This window comes from Danio rerio, chromosome 22, assembly GCF_052040795.2.
Source record: "Danio rerio strain M-AB ecotype USA chromosome 22, GRCz13ab, whole genome shotgun sequence".
Taxonomy (NCBI): domain Eukaryota; kingdom Metazoa; phylum Chordata; class Actinopteri; order Cypriniformes; family Danionidae; genus Danio; species Danio rerio.
In genome coordinates this window covers 19,267,887-19,295,867 of record NC_141042.1, presented here as the reverse complement: position 1 = coordinate 19,295,867, position 27,981 = coordinate 19,267,887, and the positions used below count along the sequence as shown (strand labels likewise).

The 27,981-nt window shown below is 36.3% G+C and overlaps 1 protein-coding gene across 1 annotated transcript; it reads left to right on the top strand.

Annotated features, from left to right (window-relative positions):
* The first annotated feature begins 16 nt into the window (after positions 1-16).
* Positions 17-12,895, top strand: atp5f1d (ATP synthase F1 subunit delta). The gene is given in 5 exon segments (NM_199968.1): positions 17-190; positions 2,056-2,209; positions 5,047-5,135; positions 10,572-10,709; positions 12,769-12,895. Coding segments are annotated over 4 exon segments (480 nt in total). The 5' UTR covers positions 17-76; the 3' UTR covers positions 10,695-10,709; positions 12,769-12,895.
* The last annotated feature ends 15,086 nt before the right edge of the window (positions 12,896-27,981 follow it).

The window sequence follows — 27,981 nt, the reverse complement described above, 5'->3', positions numbered from 1 at the left end:
CAGTCTGTGTGGACAGGGAAGCCGAGTCTTGTGCATTGCAGTGCGGTAAGGGTCGGTTTGCTTCTCCGTGGTGAAAATGTTTGCAGCGAGGTTTCTTCTCCGTCGCGCGGCCCCCGCGCTCAGACACGCGCGCTCTTATGCCGACGCGCCCTCCGCTCAGATGTCCTTCACTTTCGCATCACCCACAGAGGTACTCGGGCCTACACGCTCGGCTAACATGCTAATATTAGCATGAACACCGGCTGTGATGTGTTCTGTATTATTTCATGTCGCTTAATATGTTCAGGTTGCCATGTGTTTGCTGTTTGTTGTAGCTGTAGTATGTTTTGTTTGTGCGCGTGCATGTTGCACGTTCTATGTGGTAAACTTGTCACTAAATGAAGAGGTTGTGAAGTGGTTTTTGTCATTTCGCTTTATGGAGATTTCAATATATGGATAGAAATAATAGGATGGTAATTTCAGTTTAATAATTAGATTGTTTGGATTTCAGGTTTGTAAAATACGCACAGAAGTTTGAATGACTTTAGCAGACTGTTAGCATCGGCTCAGAGCACGTCTGTCACCTTGACTTTAATACAAAGCGTTTCAGGATGAAAATTACAATTTTGAATGCTTCACCTGATAAATTAAGTTAACTTATTTTTTTTAATTGTTCACCACTGAAATTATTGTTATATCGATATGAAGGTGTTTGAGCAAGAAGCCTGTTTCACAGCTTTTGTCTTTGCAACATTAGCTAGTCTAACTTTAAGTAGATAATTCATCCAATAATGTTTAATTTAATCGCCATTTACTCTTTGTCCAGTGGTATTAAAGCGTTGAGTTTTTTCTTGAACAAGATATTTTCAAGAAATCTGAAACCATGTAATCTATTGACTTCCATACTAGGGTAAACATATTATGAAGTGAGTGGTTACAGGTTTCCAACAATCTTCACAATATCTTATGTTTGTGTTCAGAAGAAGAAACGCAAATAGGTTTAAAGCAAGGGTAAGTAAATGATGGCGTAATATTCATTTTTGGGTTATCTTAGTCTTTTAAAAAGCTCAATATAATTGTTTAACAAAACTCAAGCTTTAATATCAGAGAAATTTCTGGAGTCAAATTGATCTTACAAAAATCTTACAATAGATTTAAATGATAAACTGTAAATTAAAAGCTGCATGCACTAAAAATATAAATCAAATAAACTAAAATTTAAACACTTTTTAAAGCCCAAAATGAAAATTTACTCTGCTCACTCTCCTTCAAGTGGTTCTAAAATAAATCTTTGAGTTCTTTCTTCAGTTGAACACTAAAGAAGATATTTTGAACAAAACTAAAAACCTGCGACCTTTGACTTCTTAGTAGGGAAAACAGATAATATGAGAGCCAATGGTTATAGGTTTTCAGCATTCTTCAAAATATCATCTTCTGTTTATAACAAGAAAGAAGCCCAAATAAGGTCTGAAACAATTAAAGGCTGAGTAACTGATGACAAAATTGTATTTTTATGGTGAATTATTCATTTAAGTAAACATGCACCTTGTTTCTGTTGAGGTAAAGTTGGTTTTATATTCACTCATTTACTCACTTAAGAATAGTAAGCACTTGTGGTGCACTACTTTGAATGTTTGGTCTGAAATAGCATGTATATATGCCTTTAAAACAACATTAGCACTCTTTCACTGACTGTGATGTTGTACTTTGACAGTTTTTGGCAGCTAATATGATTTCACTGCTTCGAATTTGCAAAGATTACTTTTTTGAAATTACAAAGTAATTTGAAGTTACAGTTCAAATGTGCAAATATAAAACCAGCTTTACCTTAATCTTGTTTCTGTGTCGATTAGCCCAGTATCTTGTCAAACAGACTTTACCATTGGCTAGTCATTAGTTCATCATTAGTTACAGCTAACTGAAAACATGTAACATTCCCTGTAAAGTTGGAATATTCATTAATATTTATATGTGTAATAACTTGTTTTGAACTACTTGTTTTATTGGGTTAAGGTTAGGTTAGTTTTTTTTTTACTTTGTTCATCTGATTCATTGAAGCTTGTTTGCTTTCTGCAGGTGTTTTTCAAGGAAGCCAGTGTAAAACAGATTGATGTCCCAACACTGACAGGCGCCTTTGGTATCCTCCCAGCCCACGTCCCCACACTGCAGGTGCTCCGGCCCGGTGTGGTCACCGTCTTCAATGACGATGGTTCCTCTAAGAAGTATTTTGGTGAGTTCTACCTGCAGTAAATCACGTGTATGCAGTTTGCCACAGTGGTCAGGTGCTTGACAGTGTAGTCCTGTTTCCTGGTTCCATTTTATTATCCTCAAAGATTTCAGGAAATTCCGAAAGCAGACAAATTTGAGATAAAATGTAGTAATACTGTGGAATGATATTGATTTGGGCAATCTGCTTTTCAATCAAATCATAGGTAATAAAAGCTTAATGTAAATAAATACATTAATTTTATTTATATCAAAGACTTTTTAAAAATGAACATGCATTTGAATTAAAGCTGCAGAAATGTATTTTAAATCAATTTCATTTCCAAAATATGATATTAGAATGCTATTCAAATAAATTAGATTAATTTAACAAAAAATAAGATATAGATTAGTTGAATAAACTAAATTGTCCGTAGTGTATGTGTGTGAATGAGTGTGTATGGATGTTTCACAGTACTGGGTTGTAGCTGGTAGGGCATCCGCTGTGTAAAACATGTGCTGGATAAGTTGGCGGTTCATTCTCCTTTGGCGACCCCTGATGAATAAGGAGACTTTATTTCAAAGTATTTATTTACCAAAGTAAAATGAACGAATAAATATTACTATTTACACATTTTTAATTACTTTATTTAATATTTAATGATTTGTGGGGTGATTTGTGGGTCATCGTGAGGTTCTTGTCATCAAAGGTTTGAATATTTGCCTCTTCGGTGTTCATCATTGTGCACAAGGAGCAGTAACTGCATCATTCCTGACGTCATTCATGGATATAAATTTAGACCTACCTATTGTGTATAGCATAATGATATTGTGTAGTCCTATAATGTGTGCGCATGAGGAAGTCGCTAAAATTATGCAAGATTATGAAATAGTTTAAAATGCGCGCGACTGCACTTTTTCCGCTGTCACAATTACATGTGGCGTCCACGTGCGCTCTATGTACATTATAAAGCTAGGATGGACATTTGTTAGTATCTTCTGCAAGTCATCTGTTTTTGTCATTTATTTAGCGCTACAGCCGGGCACCTTAAATGTAATACCTAAAACTTTAGTAAATTTAGATTATATTACTAATGTATCAAAATATATTTCATAATCAATTAAAACTATTAAAAAGCAAAGGGAAAGTGATAAACTCTTTTTAGTGTTGTGTAGTATTTTTTCAGGATGACATGTTAAAGTATATTAGGCTACTTTATTCAACTGGACTTAATACTTTAAGGCCTTTAAACTATTTAATGGCTTAAAACAGTTTGAATAGTTGACTGACTAGTAGTTTATGTATCACCTGGAATAAAGTCACTAAATTACAGGAAAATGTATATTCTGCAGGGCCCCAGGCACGTCGGGCCGGTGTGCTGCAAAGTTTAGTTCCAACCCCAATCAGACACACCTGGGCAAGCTAATCAAGCTCTTACTAGGCTTTCTAGAAACATTTTTGCAGGTGTGTTGAGGTAAGTTGGAGCTAAAATCTGCTGGACACCAGCCCTCCAGGACCCAGTTTGGACACCACTGCGTGTAGGCACAAGAGCACTAAACCGAATTTGTGGTGCCATCTAGTGGCGTTGTGTGGGTCTTTCCCAACATTAAAGTACAAAGGACTATATAAACCTATTAAATATTACTTGGATGACTATTAAACTGCTTAACATTGAAACTGATGAAATCAAAAATTAAAATTAAATTGTGTGGCCAATATCAATTATTTATAAAAAAAAATATATTTTTTAGAAGTATTGTTTCTATTATTTATAATTTAAAACACACACACACACACACACACAGATATATATAATTTATTTATTTTTTCTCGTCTTCCTTTTTTTTGTCCTCGGCTGATCACATGCTTGAACATGTTTAGGTAGTTAACTCTAATTTTGCCTTAATTAAAAAAATTGTAATTAAGTTTGATTTGTAACACGTGACCCAATTTCACCACCAAATTCTGCCATATAATAAAATTTTAAATAAAGGGGTCATGATCTAACAAACCATCTTGCCTTGGTCTTTTGCCATATAAGAGGTCATAGTATTACTGTAAAACATCCTCAAGTTTTAGAACTCAACTTTGTTGTTTCTCTAAAATCAGCTTATATTGAAGACAGTCTGACGCAATGATAGGAAACGGAATGTTCTAATTTATGATGTAAAAGTATATAAGCTGCACAGAATTTGCACACCTACTTCTACTGTACATTAAACTACTGTTAATATGCAAAACTTGTTAATATATTAGTCAGTCACAGCAGTGGACATTTTCTTCTGAGTTTACAATTGGCCACACACATTCAAACGGGGAGTTCTGATGAAGAGGGGGAAAGAAGCATGGAAAATACACTTCTAAGCTGTGAATTATTATTTTTTTTTAATGCAAAATAAATACAAGGGGTCATGAGAAAGCTATAAAGTAAAAACTCTAGTTATTCCATAACCCCTTAAATGTCATTTGAAAGCAGTGTTATTAAGATGATGAACAGTTTGATCATTTGCACATGTATTAAACACGCAAAAGAGAATGAAAATGGGAGGTTGGATGTGACTGTGATATTTTGATGCCCATTTACACACTTCAAAGATGGTGATTCATTTGTGCGACATGAATTTCTTTTGTGAATCAGGCAGATTGGAAAATGATCTGCCGTCAAGATGTCTGACTGCTCCTTTTATTGATGCGCGGATTCATTTATTACACACTGCATATAAATGTGTAAATCCATCCAGAAGAGGTCAGGCTTGTCCTACAAATTAGAGCCTCCTCAAGCGAGTGAAGTGCACTCTGTGAACTCCTGTGCTTGAGATGAGATGAGATGAGATGAGATGTGATGTGGTTTGTGTTTGCAGTGAGCAGTGGATCAGTCACCGTTAATGCAGACTCTTCAGTGCAGCTGCTGGCGGAGGAGGCCTTCCCACTGGAATCGCTGGATGTCGCAGTGAGTTTCTGATATGCTGTTATCTGCTAAAAGTAATATTTGGAAAACTCATTTCAATATATTTCAGTACTATAATTCCGATTTATTTTTAATGCATTACATTATGGAAGAAAAATTGACTGCCATTTCAAAAACATAAATAATAGTTTTCAGAAACACAATGTCAGATGTTTTTAGGTCTTTATTAAGGCTAAATAAGTTATTCTATGTCCTTAAATGCTTTAAATAGACCACAAGTGACCATTCCTAATCATTGAGAGCTCCAACTTGCTTAGAAGTATTCAATGCCAATAGCTAATGGCACACTTCATGGTGCACATTGTGGTCTTCCAGATTTACATTGGCCAGCATTTCTATGTTGTGTCCATGAAACTCTAGGGTGTCCCATTCATCATTTTAGCTTTCAGAATGGTGCCTTTTACCTGACATTTAAAATAATTATGTTTTAGATCTTTTGGTTTTGGTTGATGTCTGCGATCAGCAATTTTTGTCTAGTGACTTTAAATGAAATATTTTTAAATGTGCATCCTTCTAAAATTGTAAAAAATAAATAAATAAAAATTAAACCTTAAACTGTTTTAGATTTTTATCTTTTATATTATTATTATTATTTATGCATTTTACCTTTTGTATTATTTATTGAAGTTGATGACTTTTAATTAGAATATTTTTATGAAAATAGGAAAGTGGTATTTGTAAAATGTGGTAAACATTTTGATCTTGATCTGTTTTTTGCCATGACAGCTGAAATGGCAATAAACTCAATTCTCTCTGTAATAAAACTTTCTTTTCCGAAAAGTGTTTAGTAAAGCAACAAAAGGTTGCAAGCAACTTCAAAATAAAGGTTGTTCCATTTAAAACACCACTAACAAGAAAGTAAATATTATATAGCATTAACCGGCCCTTATGTGAGAACTTTGTCATTTTAATGAAGGAAATATGTCAACAAAATCCCGTTATCACAAGAAAATACCTTTTTAGAACATAAGGGAGTGAAAAAAATAAAAGCAAAATAGCCTATAATAGCATAGTAGCCTGTGAGTGGCAGCATTGCGTCACCGTAAATAAGTAGGTCTATTCAGTAGTATTAAAAATGAGCTTTTTTTTTTCTGATGATTTTATTTTTGTTATTTAAAATAATAAAAAATAAATTCATTTTAAAATTTTGCTCAAATGTCAACCTTGCCATGAAAAAAAAATTGGTTTTCACCAAAATACGTTTCTAAGTTTTTTTGTGTAAGCAAGTATTTTACAGTATTTTAGAAATACTCAAAAATGTATCTGTCAGTGTTTTCAAACTATTATATTTGATTTACCAAAGTCACACAAGTGGTAATTTCACATCTGTAACATCCAATAAGGAGAGGTGTCACATGCATAATGACACTTTTTTTTTTTTTTTTTTTTTATAAAATAAAAATTAAATTAAATCAATCATGTTTGTTCTATAAAGAGCCAACTCTTCTTCTTTTAATTAGCATTATTTCTTTTGGTTTGTGCAGTTAAATTTACAGAAGTTCTACAAAATATAATGCAATTTCGCAGACTTTTTTTGGTCACATCAATAAGACGTGTTTATTTTCCTCATTTAAAGTACAAAACATGTTTACAGATTTATATTTTTCTGGTCCCATAACTCTGTGGTCAGTTGTTCTGAAAATATAAACAGTGTTTCAATGTAATGTTAACATATACTTTTTATGTGAATTTATGTGTCGAGTTTTTACTGCAAATGTCACATCCAAAGCACTGGAGTTGCTTTTATCCATTTTTCACCATGAAAAGAAAACGCCTCGTATTTCAATTTCCGTTTTTTTTTTTTTGTTGTTGTTGTTTTTTTGTATTTTAAAATAGAAATAAAAAAAGCTTGTTTTTTTTTTTTTGTTGTTTTCTAAAATAAAAATCCAATAACCAAAGGATACACGGAACTTATCAATCAGGGTATCTTCAGTAATCAGGGTATCTTCCTTCCATTCTATATCCGTTTTCAAACAAATAAAAGGAAAATTAAGAAAACGGCCGTTTTAAAAAAATTTTTTGCTCACAAAAAAACCCCCCCAAAAAAAATGATATTTTGGCTTTCCATTTCCAGATTTTCCACTGCCATTTTCAAGCACAACCTGGTTCTTTGTACGTGAATTACTTAGTTAGCTGGATTTGGTTATTGATGATTTGACATGATCTAGGAATGTTTCGTTCTTCAAAACTCATGCAAGAGGTGTTATAGCAACAGGTCTGGTAGCTTAAACCTGCTAGGGAGTAGGCTCATTTCATATAGACAGGATTAGATCAGGTCAGTTCAAGAAAGTTATAAAGATAGTTTCTACTGAATTCTGATATTTTCTTACAGTAGTATTTATATACACTTGGGGAAAATAATAAAAAAAAAATATATATATAATATATATATATATATATATATATATATATATATATATATATATATATATATATATATATATATATATATTTATATATATATATATATATGTGTGTGTGTGTGTGTGTGTGTGTGTGTGTGTGTGTTTAAAATATGTATATATATGTTTAAAATATGTATATTAATAAAACTTATGCAATCTGCACCCTTCGGTAAAAGTACATAGACTGCCACCTGGTGGTTCAAAAAGAAATTTTATCGATATTAACTTTTTAGGAACACTTTTTAGTGTAAAATCGCTTTAGTACAATTTGTGTATGATAATAGACATGTACAATATGCAGCTTTTTCAAAGGAATAATAATTTATGCTGTCATGAACATGTTTTGGCAGCTAACATGACAGTGATTTGATGCTTCACAAAAGTTGCAGACACATTTAACAATATCTAAAAGCTTTTGTGATGCAAAATTAATTTTACCAATAATTGAATATTAATCAGATGATGTCATTACGCTGCTGTGCTGTCAGACAATCGGTGCATTGCGTGATTCAGAGGATCGAAAGATCTATCCTTCACAGCGCACACGGCGCTCTCCGATCAGTTCATCCAGACATTCTAATCTGATTTGCGAACTTGTTTGAAAAACCAAATTAGCCAGAAATTAGTTATCAAGAATAAAAGATCCAGGATCTGTCAAATCATCTTAGATCATTTAATAATATATATAATATATAACAATAATATAATAATAATATATATAAACGGGCTAAGCTAAAAAGAAAATAAATAATTGATTGATAATATTAATTATAATAATATGCCTATAGTTCTTTCTTCTTTCTTAGTTTTCCTTTTTTTGTTTGAAAACGCATATGGAATGGATGAAAGGATACTCTGATTCTTATCACAACAAATGTATTTTTTCAAGTTTCAACACAGTTTTTTCTAGTGGAAGACCAGATGGAATTTGAGTTACCACTGAGCAAGAACCTTAGCATCAACAGGGAAAGATTGGAAGCAAATTAGTGCACTAAGGCAGGGGTTTTCAAACTGTGGGTCGCGACACACTAGTGGGTCACACAGTGAACAAAGAAGGGTCGCGCAATGACCTGCAGCTATATTTACATTGCAGTGAATCAAAACCAGTACGATTGATGGCTATAACTCAAAAACCTCTTACCCTAAAAAGATCTAAAGTGTGCTTCCTACAAAAAGACAAAGCTGGTTATGTTTCACAGCTGTCTTTTTCTTTTTTCGCTCGACATTACGACCACTGCTCCGTTTGAGCCCTCGCAATCTGCGTTTAGCTGGGAGAGCTCGCGCAGAGCGAAGCCCTCAGTAAGGGACCGTCGGAAAAGTGCTTATTTTTCTTTCTCCGTCCTGCGTGTTTTATATTAAACACTACAAATTTTCTCTTAAATGAGCACAAACAGTTACTAAAGTAGTCGAATGCTTCATTATAGGTCTGTGCATTCTTACATTAACACCTCTGTTATCAAACAAAACTCAATGAGAGATTCATTTGCTGCACTTCACTAAATAACTATGGTAACTTTAATCAATATGCAAATACAATTAAAAGTAAAATAGATTTTATAGCTTTATTTAATTTCTGGATTGGCCATTAATTTTAATAGACTAAACCTTTTATTTTATTGTCAATATTTTCTAATGTTTGCTATGTATTCTATCATTTGAAGCTATATGTTGTCCCATAGTTTTTTTACATCCCTACGTTGACCGATTGCTAATCAATAAATAGCTATAGTGCTATCTGTTAGTTTTAGCGTCACCTAATGTTATGGAAGGGCATAGATGTTATGGAAAATAGTAATGTAACTACCCCTATCAGTCCCATATTAGATCTATTCAGCTATTCAACTTCGAGCCTCATTATGTGCATATCAAATCGCAAAATCCAAAAAGCCGCACACCATATATTTTTGACTGCTTTGAATGGATACATTTTTTTTACCCATTTTTCCATATTAAAATATTATGGTGGGTCTGAAGATTGAATTACTTCCCTAGGTGGGTGCCGGAATAAAAAAAGTTTGGGAATCCCTGCACTAAGGTATGCAGCAATGTAGTAAGGATGTTCTCTCCTGTCACTGATAAACTATTTATTTTTTTATTTTAAACATGCTTATTTTTGGTAACAAAATGGGAAGTCTTCACCTCTTCCTCCGTAGTTTTATAAAACCTGATTGTAAATTCGCACACACTTGCGTTTCAGAAGCTCACTGGTGCCATCTTTTGCATCTAACCCATTAAGGTTGAAGTTGTAAATGGTACTCTAGGAACAAGTTTGAACACCCCTGGTTCAGTAAGGTTTTATAGAATTGTGCCTGAAATGTAGCTTTTAAAAGCCCAACAGACCGTCTTTTGTTTGTATGCATGCTATTTATCGTCCACACAACATTAATAAAAGCAAACACAATGGTCTTGGTTTTCTCTTAGTCACCTCTTTCTCTGAACGATTCGAGCGTTCAGCATGACGCATCGAAAACGAGCTGCCTCCAAATGGGATGTTCTTGGACATGCCCTTTCTCTGACACAGAATTAAGAGCACTTTTGGGTTCATTCCACATAAATAGGTCACTTTTTTATTCTACCTAGAGATAGCTGTGCTTGGGGTCTTGCTGGTTAATAAGGAAGGAAAGGTCAGTCACCGTTGAAGTGGTGCAGATGTGTCAAATCCCCACTGAGAGACCTTTAACTCCCAGCAATGTTTGGCCTTTACACTGTGTAATCGCCACTGTGACAAATGTCCTTCACAGGAAAGAGGCCACGTTTATTTGCTCACACGGCCATGCTAGCCTAGAATGTGGCTCAAGTAGCACTAGCATTGATTTTTAAGGCAAAGATGAGTTTTCTCACTTATAAGGTGCTCCAAGATATTGAAGTTCTGGGATCTATACGACACTCGTTCCAATTGATGGGACTTTTATAATGTCAGCCGTTATAGATTGAGTTGCCACACTATACATCACTGTCAAGATTACAGTGAGAGTGAACCAAATGTCAAAGAGAGCCTTGTCTTCTTTTACAGGCAGCGAAAGCGAACCTGGAGAAAGCCCAGTCAGAACTGGTCGGCGCTTCAGACGAGGCGACCCGGGCCGAGGTTCTGATCAGCATAGAGGCGAACGAAGCGATTGTCAAAGCGCTGGAGTAAATGGTCTGTTTGTTGGTACGTATACATTTTAGCAATATCCCATTGTGAAAATATTGTAGTTAAAGGGATAGTTCACCAAGAAAAAATTTATTTACTCACTATTTATATCCTCAAGTGTTCTTTAATCTTTGAGATTTAATTACAAAAGATGATATTTTATGCAAATCTGTAACTATTGACCTCCATAGTATGGAAAACAAGTACTTTGATTACAGGTTTGCAGCTTTCTTCTAGTCATTTTTGTGTGAAAGAAAGAAAATTGTAAATGTTTGAAACAACTAATAGGGCTGCATGATATTGGAAAAATCTTATATTGTGATATTTTGCTGTTTAAATACAATTTTGCAAGATGACTTAAATGAGTTCTTAATTTTATGATATTCTGGAGGGTCTAACAGATTTCAGGTGCAGAAATTCAATAATTAAATCTATAACACTATATAGTGTTCATTGTATAAATAATTAAAAACAATTGTTTTTTGTTACACCTCCAAACGTCCTCATTTCTTTTTCTTAAATGTTTCAAACTCACTTAAAATCTGTACATAGTCACAGGCCTTAAAACACATCTTTCACTCTATTACACTTTGCAGTGCCTCTACAAATAGGGCTGGGCGATATTGCAAAAGCGGTTATCACGAGAGCATGTTTCATATCATTCGGTATCGATAATTATTAAACCAATTCCTAACAATCCGTTTAGGAATATTATGATTTCTTTTATTCAACCACCTCAATTTCATTTACCAACATTATTGAACAAAAATATTTCAACAAAAAATTTGATTGCTTTATAATAAAATAAACACAAGTGTTAAAGAGACTCTTCAACTTCATCAATAAAATGTTACAATGTGTGTGCAATGGTAAAGGTAGATCACCATCTGTAAGGTGTCAATGATACAGTAAACCTTAAACTCTGTAAACAAAACCAATTATAATAATCAGATCTGAGCTTTCAAGTAAAGGAACTAACCATCATTATTCAAATACATATTGCAGCATTACAAACTGTGAAGTTGAATGACGATAAAAATCTTTCAGATGGGGAGCTAGTGACTGGGATGCACAAGAAAAGTAACCAAAAAGCCACTCTGGTCACATCATTTTGTATTTACAATCACTTCACTGCTGCTATACGGCACTCATTTTCACATGTGTTGTTATTCTGACCTGAAGTGACAAGCGCAAGCATGTGCTTTGTGTTTTTCTGGAGTAATTAGTCTGCTGTTATTACTGAAATTTGTATATTTTATACAAAGCATGAAGCAGATCGGTTAGTTCTAGTGCTCAAGGTATTCGGAAAAGTTCAGATGTTTTTCAAATATGTGCACCTGGAAAACCAGCACACGCCTCCATTGGAAAGTACAAACTAACACTCTAAGCTTATTGGCATTGCTTCCAATGAACGCGCTGAGCAGCCACGTTTTAATAAAACTATAGCGTTTCATACTGAAACTACATACCAAACTTTTTTTTCTTTATCGATATTGACAATAGTGTTTGGTCAATAAATACCTACATCGATTTCATACAGTCCAATTTACAAATGTGTAAAAAAAAAAGCCTTTGTGTGTGTGGTCCAAATATATAACATTTCTAAAATCTACAAGCGTAAAAATTATTTTGTTTTCAAAATTAAGTTTGTTTTGCCCTAAAACAAGCAAAAAAATCTTGTTTGGGTTAAAAGTAAGAATATGTTACTTAATCCACTGTCTTATTTTAAAATGTCTCAATTTGGCTTCTTATTTCTGATAACCAAACAATATTATTTACTTGTCTAGAAAAATGCTTCTTGATTTAGGAATTTTTCAATTTTGGACTAGAAATGTGACAAAAACACTAAGAAAAGCATTATTTTTGCAATGTGAACTGTGGCTCCTGATCAAATATAATAAGATTGTTTGATGTATCCACTATTGTGGATTTACTCGTTACAATATCTATGCTAAATCCATATTGTGCCCCCCTAGTGAGTAAATGACACATTTTTATTTTTTGGGTGAACTATCCCTTTAATACTGTATGTGAATGTTCTCTCATTCATTTATACCAATATCTGTCTTCTCAACAGAGAATTCTGTCGGTTTGAAAAGGTCTCCGGCTTTTTCTGTTCCCCACCCCAGTGAAGTCAAACCGCAAGACTTAACTGCTTGCTTTGTACAGTGGATGAAATTAACAATAAATTTATTTGAAATACACACAGTGTCATCTGCATTCCTTGCATTTTTCACAAACCAGAGCTGTAATTGCTGTTCTATTAATTAGTATTATAAATGCAGTCCTGTTCATGACTGAAAGGGGGCAGTATGGCACTGTTGAAATTTGAACTATGGAGCCATTTCTCAGAAGTGACTCGAGTGAATCTGTTCATCTTGATTATTCAGTCACTGACACAAGTTTTGTACAGACTGTACTATTTTTACCCATACTGCTTTTTATGCATGCACATCCTCAATTCTAGCCGTTATACCAATTGTCAGCCTACTCATGAGGCCCTAATATGCATTTTCTAGATCACTAAAACTGATAAACTATTACTCAGGCACATTCATAAGCCAGCTAGGGTTAGAAATGCAGCTTGTATATGCAGACAGAAGAGTTGTCTTTCAGACTGTGCTGCAAAAGTCTAGAATTTGCGTAAGTACAGGGTAATTTTACATGGCAGCTCCAGAGCTATAAGCATGTGCCGACTGGAGTTTTACGAGACTAAACCACATGCGTCTTTATGAACGTCAGACGTCTGTCGTGGCAACATGCTGCAGCTTGCTCCAGGCAGCACATGTACTGAATTGGCAGGGAACCCTTGCTGAAAGGAGTCCTTGTGCTTTTCTAAGAAAAGGTGTTTTATGTGTGCTAGTTTGTCTAAATTGTTACTTGCACTGCACAACTTCAATGTTAACTGTAAATTTGTGATGACTTACTCATGAAAAGTTGACCGAATAACAAAACCGTGCTGACAACAAGCTAATTTTCACTTGCTCTCAGAGCAGTGGTGTCAAAAATCAGTGTTGCACAGACATACGATTTTAGGTGGTTTAAGACACCACAAGGTTCTATTTGTGTCACACAATGTTCCGCTTGTTGCCATGTTTTTTTCTGCATCTCAAGTCTGAGTATAGCCTCTATTCTTAAGCTTCCTCTACAGGGTTGTCCTAATTACCATTTTGCATTCTTGAGAAAAAACAGTTTTAAATCAGAAGTGGTGCACTAGCAGAACTCTGCATTCATTTATGCTGGATGTCTTAGTATAGTACACCAAAGGGTTGGGGAGTATTGTTCTGTTAAATTGATGCATAATTAGCTTGCAATGTCCAAGGGGAAATGCCACTTTCGTTAGCATTATATTTAATGCATAAGTAGGCATGGCTATTTTTGTCTATTGTAGTGTTTATGCGCTGCGGACACAATCGCTGTTCTTTATTTCATGTTATTGCAATGGAAAAGCTGTGTTCTTAAAACATCAGCAGCATAGCAAGGCACAGAGCTTTAATATTTTGTTACATTAATGATGCATCGAACAGTTGCTGAAGGCCTCATAGCTGAATGTTTTTAGAACCGCTCTCTTATGTATCGCAGAAAAAAAAGAAACACTTCGGTGGACACTTAAGGCTGATTTATACTTTCGCGTCACGCACACATGTATGGTCCGGCGCAGCGGTCGCATAGCCCTTACCATGGCTGAAGTGGACTTTTTAAAAAAAACATTAACTACACATCACAACGACACGTAGCGCAAGCTTTGTGATTGGTCGTCTTGGTATCTGTGATGAGTGTGGGAGGTGCTGAGAGCCGCGAGCTCAATGGAGCGAGTGTCTAAGAAGCTCCAGTTGGAAACTTGTGCTTTGTGTCTACATTATGTTTAAAGTTGTTGCTCGTCCGCCGGCTCCTGCCTCTGAATGAGCAAGTATTAACGACTTGTACTTTAAGGTAACATTCAGAAAACACAAAACCTCTGCGAAGAAACTCGATACAGAGGGACATAACCTCACTGCCAGCTAGTGCTTTGTTAGTGTTATTGCAGAGCAACATAAACTGCACACAGAAGTATAAATGCACGACTATGCACAAGGCATGCACTGTTCACGCCGATCACTTGACGCAGAAGTATAAACCGGCCTTTACCTTGTGCCCCATTCACACGCTTCCGATTCACTTTAAATGGGTGATGTCAAGTGCTGCAAAACTGAACTGTGGGTCCGACGGCGCTGCTTCAGCTGCGTTGATCACTGCAAAGTTGGGACTTTCTCAACTTGTCAAGCGCCTAAGGAAGCATCAGCCAATCAAATCGCTGTATGCAAATACCCCAGCTCAGCTCAAACTTATTTCATTGGCTGACACGGCTATGACAATCATGCCAGCCCCAACTTCAGACACGCCCTCTGTCAAGCGTTGATGCTAAAGCCCCATGTGTATCGGGCGATATTCTTCCAGTTGGAAGGCTTGTTTAAGGACCACTTTCAAATATTTCAAAATAAGTTGAGAATAGGAATGGAGCATCCAGTTCTGCTAACTTAATGCGGTTTAATTCTTTAATTAGTACACTGACATTTATTTAACAAGGGGTCTTGCTAAATCATTGCAACCCGGTTCTTCTCCTGGAGGTAAAACTTCTTGCAGAGTCTCCAACAAACTCACCTAAAAGTTTCTGCTGATCTTTAAGACTTTAATCAGCTGTTTTAAGTGGCTAAACATGACTGGACACCGATTGTACAATTCTCTGTGGTAAGGACCCTCCAGGAACAGCATTGCGCACCTCTATTGTAGGGGTTTTCATTCTTTAGATTCTTTCTGGAAGATGGACAGTTGTAATAAAGCGGTGCTTGTAGCTCTGACCTTGTTTTGCGTGCAGTCTGCACAGCTTCAGACTCTCGGGTGGCTGTGAGATACTGCATGCAGGCTGCTGGGAGTGGGCGCAGAGGCCTGACGCTCACGCCTACGCAGGCATAAGGACCAGCGCAGATCTGCAACCAGTTCTGCAGTTACAGGAACTAAATAAGGCTGGAGTTCCGAGAAACGCAGCCGCTCGTAGGTCAGTCTTTTAAAGCTGTTTCTCAATGTAGACCCTACACCACATCCTTTTTTGTAGCTTTCACCCACACATGCAAAAGTTGTCTACAAATAGAAGCATTCTAGAGAAAGCTGCAAATCCACAACACACCTCAAAACCTTCTTGAACTTTGTCAGCTTTGCTCTAGTGATCTCAATTTATTTATTACATGTAGGTTTTAAGAGAACAGCACTTTTATTGACCACTAATGTTGAACATTTGCAGTACTAAGTGTAATAGCAAAAAAGTTTGTCCCAGTATTTTGTTTAAACTGGGTGGCTGCAAATAGTACCTTCACTGAGAGACCGCTGTCATTTATTTCAGAGATCCTGCACATACTAAACAATGGAGATGGATTTGAATGCTAATGGGTAACTTCCTTAAAGTATTGTAAAACGACTTCTTTTGGGCTAGCCTAGTCCGTTACATACCATGACAGAGGGGTAGAGCGTACTTCATTACTGATTGTGAATGCAGCTTCAGTTAAGGAAAGGATGTTCTAACTCTCTGAATCTCCCTCAGGCCAGCAGTGATGTTTGCGGCAGTCTTGCGTTCCACCAAGGAAAGTGTCACATTCCAGAAGGGTGAGGTTGTTAAATCAGTTGACTGGGAAAGCTAGGGTGAGGCGTGGGCACAAGGGTCTCTTGCAGAGTATAGTCCTATACACCAACTCTACCTCAGTTTCTTTAAAACTATGTTTGACTGCTCATGTATATTTTTACAGTGTTTTTAAAGGTATAAATTATATCTAGAGCTTGAGAAGCCCTGTAAGACACATCAAAAAGACCTGGCAGACAATTGAAAATCCTCCCCTCTAAACTTGCCAGAATCCAAAAACTTCCTGTAGAGTTTCCAGCCTACAAGTCTACGTCACCGACAAGTGTCTAGTCTCAAATTCACCAGTCAAGAAGCACTTTACTTATCCAGCCTCATCACTTTTTCCCCACCTAAGGTGTCCAGCTGGAAAATAGCTCTCATTTTCCCCTTAAGTGCAAGACATTGCCCCACAGAATGAATTACACTGTGTAATCATCCCTTCAGCGCTGCATGGAAAACCAATCGGGGAAATCCAAGTGGTCTCATAGACCTGCTTTTTCACCAAAAAAGGTAAACTTATGTGCATGTATGTCTAAGTGAAAGTAACACTGAATGAGTTTGCACATCGAATGTGAAATGCCTGCTAAAGCAACTATTGGTATAGGGGTGGCTAGAGGTATAGGTGGTGACCCTAGCAATCTCAGGCCTGGTTTATGCTAATAGGTTTAGTTTTAAAATGGCATTTGAAAAGCCATCTGTACACAATACTCCGCTGAAAAGGGGGTGAAAAGGAGATGAGACTGTACCAAAAAGCTGAGGATCAGGGGGTGGCGGGAGATGGGTCTGAAATACAGGTGACTCCTGTGAAAAATGCTTTTCCAAACGCTCTATTTTCAGCGCTCAAAAACTCTGGGGTAGTGTGAACGGAAGGTGTATCCATAGTAAAACATGCGTTTTAAAACTAAAACGTATTAGTGTAAACAGAGCCTCAGTCTAATTCTTATTGGACACACATGTTGATAAAAGGTAAACCTTTAATGCTTTATAAGGGCTTATGAATTTCAACTATTGCGCTTGCTTTTTTGCCTCCTGTTCTAAAAACGGAGTTTTGTGAATGTATAAAAGTATCGCTTTAAATGGAAAGGCCTATCAAATCTAGATTCAAATGTAGCCTCCTGAGCCTCACAGGGAGACTCGTGCTGGTTTCCTAATCACATGCTTTTTGTGCTGCAGCACTAGGAAAATATGCCATCGAGCTAGTTTCCATCTAGCTCTACCCAAGTAGACATAGCTCCATTTACATGCTTAAGCTGTTTCGGACAAGTCCAGAACTCTGGCACAAGGCCCCACGCCCGCATGCAAATGCGTGACGCTTTCCAGCGCTGGCAGACGGCAGATCAAACATTACCATGAGCCCAGACATCGATCTAATTCTGTCAGCTGGCCCAGTATTAGCAGCTGGTGGTGGGGCAGGGAAGGTTGGGCGGCTAGGCGAGGTCAGGAATGCACTGACTGTAGTTGCTTGATGGAAAACAATAATGTCAATTGGTCACTTACATTTATGGTGACGATAAGTAATGATGACGGTGGTTTTGCAGTGTCCAACCCCATAGCTTAGCCTTATATGCTGAAACGAATCTTTGACTGCGATCATATTTATGTTTACCACCTTGCTGCCCTTTCACCAAGTTATGCTATGACGATCACACTGAGGCAATGCTCCAAGGAACTCCCGACTCGTCATCATTCTAGTAAGTTAATGTGCGTGCTAACGCTAGCTTTCACATTTTCCGTGGTGACTAGCTTACTAGAGTGATTTGAAGCAAAAAGTTCCCTTGTGCACTTGGAGACGACACATGATTTACTGTGAAACTGCTCGACACCTCTTTAACGGTTTAGCCATGGTGTAATATGGCATGCGCTTTATCGCAGTTGTTAAAGAATGCTGATAAGGTATTACATTGACAGAAACTTCTGGGTTCATGCTAGGTCAAACCCCAAATAGATCACCTCCTAGAATTCACAAGGCTTGAGATTATAGGAAGTGTAATAATGTAATGTAATAAGTAGAAGGCTGCTGGTGTGGTTTTGCATGGTTATTTAGGAGCGCCTCACTCAGTGTCCAGTATGAGTGTACATGGAGTCTAGTGAGCACTCAGAACATTACTACACTGCACATGTAATGCACCCTGAGAAACTGAAATGTCTTGAGAAACATTAGCATAACTTTAACATAGCTCTGCATGTAAACACATCCTCGTGCTTAGTGCCAGATAGTTTAACAAGAGTGCAAAAATAGACCTCTTTGACTAATTACCTGCTATGCACTAGAACGGCTGCTTGTATCTAATAATCTGATCTGCTATACGCAGACTTGACTAAACATGAGCTGCCTCTCAATTCAGGGGCTGCATCCTTCTAAGGCCACATTCAAAGGAAGATTGAGTCACAGCTGTACAACGAAAGGTGTCTCAGTTCATAGAATTTGGCTTAGAGCCCAAAGTACTTAACCCATCACATGTACATGAGGTTCAGCATGACATGAAATGCATCGTAAGAATAGTATTGTGTAAGAACATACACCACCTTATTGTTGGAACAACTTGTAATTGTATGAGCAGGTCACACATTCATTCATGCATTCATTCATTCATTTTCCTTCGGCTTAGTCCTTTTATTCATCAGCGGAATGAACCACCAACTTATCCAGCATGTTTTACACAGCGGATGCCCTTCCAGCTGCAACCCAGCACTGGGAAACACTCATACACTATGGCCAATTTAGTTCATTCAATTCACCTATAGCACATGTCTTTGGACTTGTGGGGGAAACCGGAGCACTCGGAGGAAACCCATGTGAATACAGAGAGAACATGCAAACTCCACACAGAAACGCCAACAGACCCAGCTGGTGCTTAAACCAACAACCTTCTTGCTGTGAGGCAGTGGTGCTATTCACTGTGCCACCCCCAAGTCACATGTGCATTTCAATTGTTTTGCATTAATTATATATATATAAAGTGCCAATATAGATTGTTTATTTAAAGTTGTGTTTACATCAGATGTGAAAGGTGCTTATAAATCGCACTCTTCACGCGTAAATAAACACGTGAACATTTTGAGTTTACTCGCTTCATTTGCGCGTCAAATTCACTTCATGCTAGGCGCGGATTCGCATTATGGACGGGCTTCTGTTTGCCTGATGACTTTAGCTTCGTTGCTAAATAGCTAACATCGATTTTATTGAGAGTAGCTGTGTTTTTGTGTTGTTTGTGCTTTAGGAATGCTGAAAAACAACATATATTTGTTCGGCGCTGTGTCCACTAGACCCTTTAAAGGTGCACCCAGCTCTGTGAGTTCATCAACTTCTCTAGAAACTTTACCTGGATGATGGAGGCTTTCAGCCAAGCTCAGTTTAATGAGCTGTTGTCCGGTGTCAACAGGAGGATTTCCCCTCAGGAATCCAACAATAAGAACTCATAATTACGCCCCTACAAGAGCAAAAAGGCTGGGCGATTAATAATCAAAATTCAGAACCCATAATCGATCTAATTTTCCTAGTTCGATTTTATAATTATTTTCCCTACTGTGTATGGACCCGCTCCATCGAGAGCACGCATATTGTCCGGCACAGCCTTCACGAAGTTGCATACCTAGGCACCTCTCAAAAATTTACCTACACATTGAGACGTCTTGTAGCACAAGTTCTGCGATTGGTTTATTTAGTAGTGTTGATCTCTCACATCTGATTTCTGATGAGGTAGGATGATGGACCCATTCTTGAGCCTTACTTTGCACTAAATTGATGATGATTGTAAGCTGTGCCATTACAAATAATTAATTATTATTAAATTATTATTATTTACATTATTTTTGTTTACAAATTACATTAAAATATTTGTTTACAGAAGATGCAAGAAATGCATTTTTTTAAATATTATTTACAGGATATACAAGAGTTATTTTATTTATTTTCTATTTTTAATATGAAAAGCACAAAATCATTTATTTTGTTTCCAAAAGTGAAAAAAAAAAGTTTTAAAAAAGTGACTGTTGATTTTAGGCAATGTTCAATAAATAATCATAGACAGTAGATGGTGTGTGTTTCCTTCAGTTATTTTAAAATGAAGAAATGCACCCTTCATTCTAAAATCCAAACTGTCAAGGCAAATTATATATATATATATATATATATATATATATATATATATATATATATATATATATATATATATATATATATATATATATATATATATATATATATACATATATATATATTTATACATATATATATATATTTATATTTATATATATATTTATATTTATATATATATTTATATTTATATATATATATATATATATATATATATATATATATATATATATATATATATATATATATATATATTTATATATATATATTTATTTATATATATATATATATATTTATATATATATATATATATATATATATATATATATGTGTGTGTGTGTGTGTGTGTGTGTAATTATATCATATAATAAATATAAATATCATATAATAAATATATACGATTATATATTATAATCGTTCATTAATCATAATCAAGTTAAAATGTTTAATTAATCAAGATTTTGATTTTAGGGCCCAGCCCTAAGAGCAAGCTCATTATTGGTTAACGTGGTGCGAATGTCCGCTGAAGTTCAGATTTTCCAACTATAGTGATTCGTGCATTAAGCGCGTCAAATGTGCAAAATGCTCAACTCGCTTCATTCGTGCCACCTCAATCACGAGAATCTCGCCTCAGGATCTGTATTTGCGTCTTTGCATTGACTTATTATGTAAATCACTGGCAGTTTCATACCTGTCTAGTGTGAACAGAGCATGAGAGATATTGAAAGTTTTTGCCAAGTCAAATGAGGTATACTTTGAAAGGTAATGTATTTGACTGTGTCTACGGTGGCCTATGTGTCAAAAAAATATACTTTAGACCAGGGCTGTCCAAACTCTAGTTTAGCTCTGAGTTTAGCTCTAACTTGCCTCAACACACCTCCCAGGAAGTTTCAAGCATACCTAGTAAGAGCTTGATTAGCTGGTAAAAGTGTGTTTGATAAGGGTTGGAGCTAAACTCTTCAGGACACTGGACTCCGAAAACGAGTGTCTTTCGTGGGAGAGTAAATTAAGACCAGCCCTGTCTCAAAGGTTGTAGTGGGGTGGGAATTAACTGCACTCTCTCAAAGGTTGCAGGTTCGATTTCCATTACTGACAGGATATAGATGTGGGGAGGGAATGGACAGTTCTCACTCATTGATTGCAAGTTTTATTCCCATTACTCGTAAGAGTCGTAGGTGAGAGGATTGAATGGACAGCACTCCCTTCCACCTTCAAGACCCTCAACTGAGGAGCCCTTGAGCAAGGCTATGAGCCGCAGGATTGATTCAGCTCTGTGTGTTCAGTAAGTTCAGAAAGTATTGCATTGCACTTTACTCTGAAATGACTCTTTTTGTTAGTTTTAAAGAGACATGTTTAAAAAAAAAAGCGAGCAAATTTTAATGATGACATCTTACTACAATCTCAGAAATAAAGGTACTGGAGCCGTCACTACGGCAGTACCTTTTCAAAAGGTACAAAGTTGTACCTGAAGGGTTCATAATGGTACCTCAAATGTACTTTTTTAGTACATTTGCCCCTTACTAATATGCCCCTTCGAGGTACCAATGTGGATTCTTTAGGTAAAAATTTGTATCTTTTAAAAAGGTACTGCCCCAGTGACAGCTCCTGTAAAATTACATCTAAGAGTATAGGACGTGAATGATCATTTTTAATGAGTATGCATTTGGACCAGTTTAGATTGGTTTAAACAGGTAATTAACCTTATTTTTTTTTAAAGATTGTTTAAGGTTATACTTCTTTTTTTCAGTTATTCAAGGTCAGAAAATTCAACTGTTTGAAAATGTTTTCTAATATGCTGAATGCACTAGAATGGTACGGTTATGTAAATTGTAATCTGGTTCAGTAAAAATGATGACACTGCTCATGTGCCCACTTGACAACCAAAACAATAATAGCAGGATCATATGTGCAAGCATGCTTCTCTACAATTTGAAGTCACCATCTACAGCCCTGGCATGCAAATCATAGATCCATTCATAGATCCATGTGTACAAATATCCATGAAACGAAAATACAAAGAAAAAGATTAACTTCATAGCACTCGATTCTGGTAGATGCGATAAAAGCTTTTCGTTTCATAGCCATTGAAATTTAGATATTTATTTAAACAATATTACGTATTTGCAAGTACTTTAAATATTGACAATATTGCATTACCTAATTTCTGATATGCTGTTCCGCTATTACAATATAACTATTGCAGTTGCTTTTGACATCATGACTTGGGATGATTGCCAGTGAATTTGGAACTGTACAGTGTGTACATTTGTCTTTGGCCACATCATCTTGCTGAGCGATTAGTCACATGGCTGGCAGCAAAAACAAGAGCTCACGAGCTTAGACGCCAGATTTCACATTGCATGCTTACAAGGGGTTCCACACTAGATGAGCAAGTGCCGTTGAGATGACTGGGTATCCAAACGCATAGCTTTATTTTGGTTTAATAAGCCACGGATGTAGGATATATGCCTCTTTTTTTATTTTATTTTAATGCCAGTAATGTTCTATTCTCTTCTGATTTTATCAGTTTTGGTGCAACCAGCTTTGCATTGTAAAGTTCTTGCTCTGTGATACCTTTGCAGCTGTTTGACTATCAACCAATGAGGAACTGAAAGGCACAGAGGATTGATTTGCATGAACCAAAGACACCTTTTCCTTGAAATCGAGCAATATTGGAAGGTTGAAACTTTAATGTTTATGCTTTTTAGATACTACCTGTTGTGACTGATTCTTAATCTTGAACCGCTTTTAATATCACGTTGACTCTTAGAGTCTCTAATTACGCAGCATACGGAACATTTTCAGATTAGAGTCTCTCCTGCCAGAGCATTCTAGTCCAGGAGCCGGATTAACTTGTGTCAAGGGGGAACGAGCAATGTTTCAGCCTTGGATTAATCCAGCTTTTTCCTAGAACACTTCATAGAGGTCATAAGATGATTCCACTATGTGGGAAGTTGTCAAGTAAACAAGATCACTGGCCCACATGTAAATGCTTTACCGGACAGAGACAATTGAACTCACTGTGGTGAACTCCAAAAGCACAGGGAAATGAGGAAGTAAGCAATAAGGGCCATTAGCAAGAAAGGCCGGCTGTGGTCACAGCGGCTCTGGGAACGCCAGGAAATAATGGCATTCTTGTGAAGCCTAGGCTTCTATTTTAATGCTCGATTGGACGCGGAATGACTGGACATCCTACGTCACAGATGGAAAACCTTCCATATCAATGATTAGATTTACCGCAAGCAGCCGAACAGCGGATCCAGGTGAAATGTCAGTGTGCCACGCAGCCCCCGTGCATTGCTTCTCTCCAGAGGCTGTGTTCTGATTAAATTAGCCTAACGTGGGAAGTTGCTAATCCCAGCCAACCCAGGATTAAGCCTGCAGGACATCGAGAGTACATGGGAGAATGTGTGTTCGAGTGTGGGCTGCTGAGTGGGTGGTGGATAACGAGGGTTTTGAGAACAAATAAAACCTTGCAGAACATGAGGCTGACAAAAGATCCTCCTGTAATTCGGTTTTGTCTTAATTCATCATGTGACGTCTGCTATAATGTGAGATGAAATGTGGATTAATAACGAGCGACGCACACTTGATTTGTTCTGGAATTTGGCTGGCGTGCTGGGCTTGATCTCGGTGCTGTTGAGTTTCATTTATAATGTGGTCAAGCTCTGCAGGTGGGAACTTGTTATGCAAGATTATACAAATGCAATATGCCTGCAAAGATTACAAGCCTGGAACTAAAGAAGCGATATTGTGAATGTTACAAACATTTTCAGTGGGCTCGCCATTAGCTGAATGTTAACCACTTAAAATAATGAAAATCTTTTATTTCATTCAGGCAGTAGAGTGTTATGCGAATGGGAAGTAAAGGAAACACAAGGCAATCTTTCACTTTCCACAGTTTGTGTGAATCCAAATAGAGTTTAAATTAATAATAATAAAAATAATTCCCTAAATTTATATAGTGCTTTTCTAGACACTCAAAGAACTTTACACATTTTTTGAGGGGGAATCTTCTCATCTACAACCAGTGTGCAGCATTCACCTAGATGACAAGACGGCAGCCATATTGCACCAGACTGCACAGCACACACCAGCTCATTGGAGGAAATTAGTGATGAATTCAATTATAATATAGGGGTGGTTAGGATGCCATGATGGACAGAGGCCAGTGGGTTAAACCCATGCTCTTTTTCGCAGGACACCCTGAGATTTTGAACAACCACAGAGAGTCAGGAACTCTTTTTAATGTCTCATCCGAAAGACTGAGCAGTACCGCTTATACCGCTCACTAAGCAGTTTTGAGTCCCCTTCACTATACTGGGGCGTTTGGACCCACACAGACCATAGGTTGAGTGCCCCCTGCTGGTCTTGACTAGCACCACTTCCAGCAGCACCCTAGCTTTCCCATGTGGTCTCCCATCCAGGTACTGTATGGGAGCAGCTCTGCTTTGCTTCAGTGGGTGACCATGTGAGAGTTGCAAAGAGCTGGCTTAATTTACTTTAATTTACATGCAAAGTCAAAACTTACAAAGTTAATTTTTGTTATTCACCAGTCTGACAGCTTCAGCCACAAAATTCTTAACTACGTCACTTTTACCATTAGAAAGCTACAAGGGAATGGGTGTGCAAAAAGAAAGCTTCATTTAGAAGTAAATCAACATAGTGCAAAATAAAGTCTCGGCAACTTCCAGTTCACATGGACTTTCAAAATTGAACTTTTGTCTAGTACAAATATTTGGATTATTTCATAATTAATTTTTGTTGCTGGCTTATTTTATGTTTATAGTTTAAAACTATCTATCAGTAACAATTCTTGGTTGCTTGTTGAAGTCAGAGTTATTAGCCTCCCTGAATTATTAGCGCACCTGTTTATTTTTTTCCCATATTGCTTAACCGAGAGGAGATTTTTTCAACACATTTCTAAACATAATAGTTTTAAAAACTCATTTCTAATAACTGATTTATTATATATTTGCCATGATGACAGAACATAATATTTTACTAGAATTTTTTCAAGACACTAAAGCTTAAAGAGACATTTAAAGGCTTAACTAGGTTAATTAGATTAACTAGGCAGGTTAGGGTAATTAGGCAAGTTATTGTATGTCGATAGTTTGTTCTGTAGACTCTTTTTGACCTTTTTGAAATTAATAATTTTGACCTTAAAATGTTGTTTAGAAAATTTTAAACTGCTTTTATTCTAGCTGAAATAAAACAAATAAGACTTTCTCCAGAAGTAAATATACTATCAGACATACTGTGAACATTTCTTGCTCTGTTAAACATCTATTGGCGAAATAATAAAAAAGAAAAAAATCAAAGGGGGGCTAATCATTCCGACTTCAACTGTAAGTGATATAGATGTCAAAAGTTTTTAATAATTGTGAAGTTTGTGAAAATTCACTTGCCCTCATAATCTTTCATCAAACATTGTAACTCTCCGTAACTCAAACCATAGTGTTGGCAGCCAAACTGGTCATAGAACAGTTAATAAACTAAATTTTACTATATTAAAACTGTGGTTGGTTCATCATAGTTTTTTTTTTTTTAAAGATTTATTTTTGGCCTTTTTTAGATAGCACAGTATTGAGACAGGAAGCGAAGTGGGAGAGAAAGAGGGGGTAGGGAAATGTCCTCGAGCTCGGATTCGAACTTGTAACGCCCTGACGTGCTATTGCACCATATGTCGTCACGTTAACCACTAGGCTATTGCGCTGAGTTCATCATAATTTTTAAGACTGATAAACATTATGCTGAAAAAGTAGCTTTGCCATCATAGGGAATTTTTTCCCTTTTCATATTATAAACCATCAACTTTTAACCATTAAAACAGTACATTTCAATGGTCTCTATAGTGAGTTGACATATTCAGTAATGGTTTCATAGTTTTACTACTAATAGAAGACAAAAACCGACCAGTAGAGACCCAAAAGTCCAATAAAATCTCTATTAAAACCAATAAAATTTCCATTAATACCATTTGAACTATTACAAATTCTATGACGTTTTTTTTTTTTTTTGTTTACAGTAAAGTGTATTATCTCCAACAATCTGTGACAGGAAATACACCTGCAAAGTCGTCTCGCTTCATTAACTATAGGTGGACGTTTGAATGACTCTTGTGCAATTTCCCACAGTACTCATGATCCCAGACTTCCTGTTGACAGACCTATGAGCCACGGCTCAACGCATGGACAGGCGTGTCCTCGTATGCTTCCCCCTCCGTTTCAACAAAAAGGAATCAGGGTAAACAACAATCAGAGCAGGCTGACGGATATGGACTGTTGTACGAATGTCTGAAAATGAAAATGGGAGCGCGAGTGACTTTGATGCATTGGAATGCTGCTCACCCACACATGCACAGACGCCCACATGTGTCCCACACATGTCTCGCACATTTGAATAGACATAAAGATAGTCATTGTATGTGACTCTTCCAAATCCTTCACATCCGCCCAGTTCGTTTAAAGAGGCTCTTGCATGAATAAGGCTAATTGATACATTGAACGCTGTTTAATTGGCAGGAGCTAAAAAAATCTCTTCAACCTAATTCCCTTTAGGGTGGGAAAGCAGATAAACGCTTTTAAAACGAATTGTGTCAGGTTATTAGGCGCACTGTATAAGGACTTCATTATTAATGTAGAGTTTGTCAGTTTCAGGTTTATTGTCTCCACCTTGCTGCGTCACTGCTACAAAAAGACTCAAAATTAATGGAATGATTCAGAACATACTTTGGTATTAAAGGACATCTAGATCAGTGTTTCTCAACCACGTTCCTGGGGGACCACCAGCTCTCCACATTTTACATGTCTCCTTAACCAAACACACCTGATTCAGATCATCAGCTCATCACCAGAGACTGAAAGACCTGCAATGGATGTGACAGACAAAGGAGACATCCAAAACATACAGTGCTGGTGGTCCTCGGGGAACGTGGTTGAGAAACTCTGATCTAGAAGATACCAATCAGACACAAGGTGAAAAATCACTGTTTATACGGTTTATAATGACATTATGGGAGTTATTCTTTAGTTATCTTTACTTAAGTTCTTATTTAACCCTACATTTATAATTCACTCTTAATTATAGGGGATATATGCATGTTATACAGTTTGCCAAGAGTAGTTTTTTGCGAAACGAGTTGAACTAGTCTCTGAAAAACATCCTGAAGATGTGAGAATGGCAGTTAAGGGGTTAATAATATGTAGACTTAGAAAATGGTATCTTTATCAAGGATTTTTTAAATTCTAAATACCAATAAACAATAAATGTTATTCAAATTGTGTTTATCTATACAATAAAATAAACATTATTTAAAAAAATATTTATACCTACACTTCTTAATACATATTTATAGAATGTGTATGAAATATGCTTTACAAAATTAGATTATTTTAAAAAATATTTTAGTTTAAAGAGTAATTTCACAAAAATCTTTTTAAGCTGGATGTCATTCCAAGATTTTATGCATTCGACGACATTATTATTATTATTATTATTATTATTATTATTATTATTATTATTTAATTATTATTTTTTTT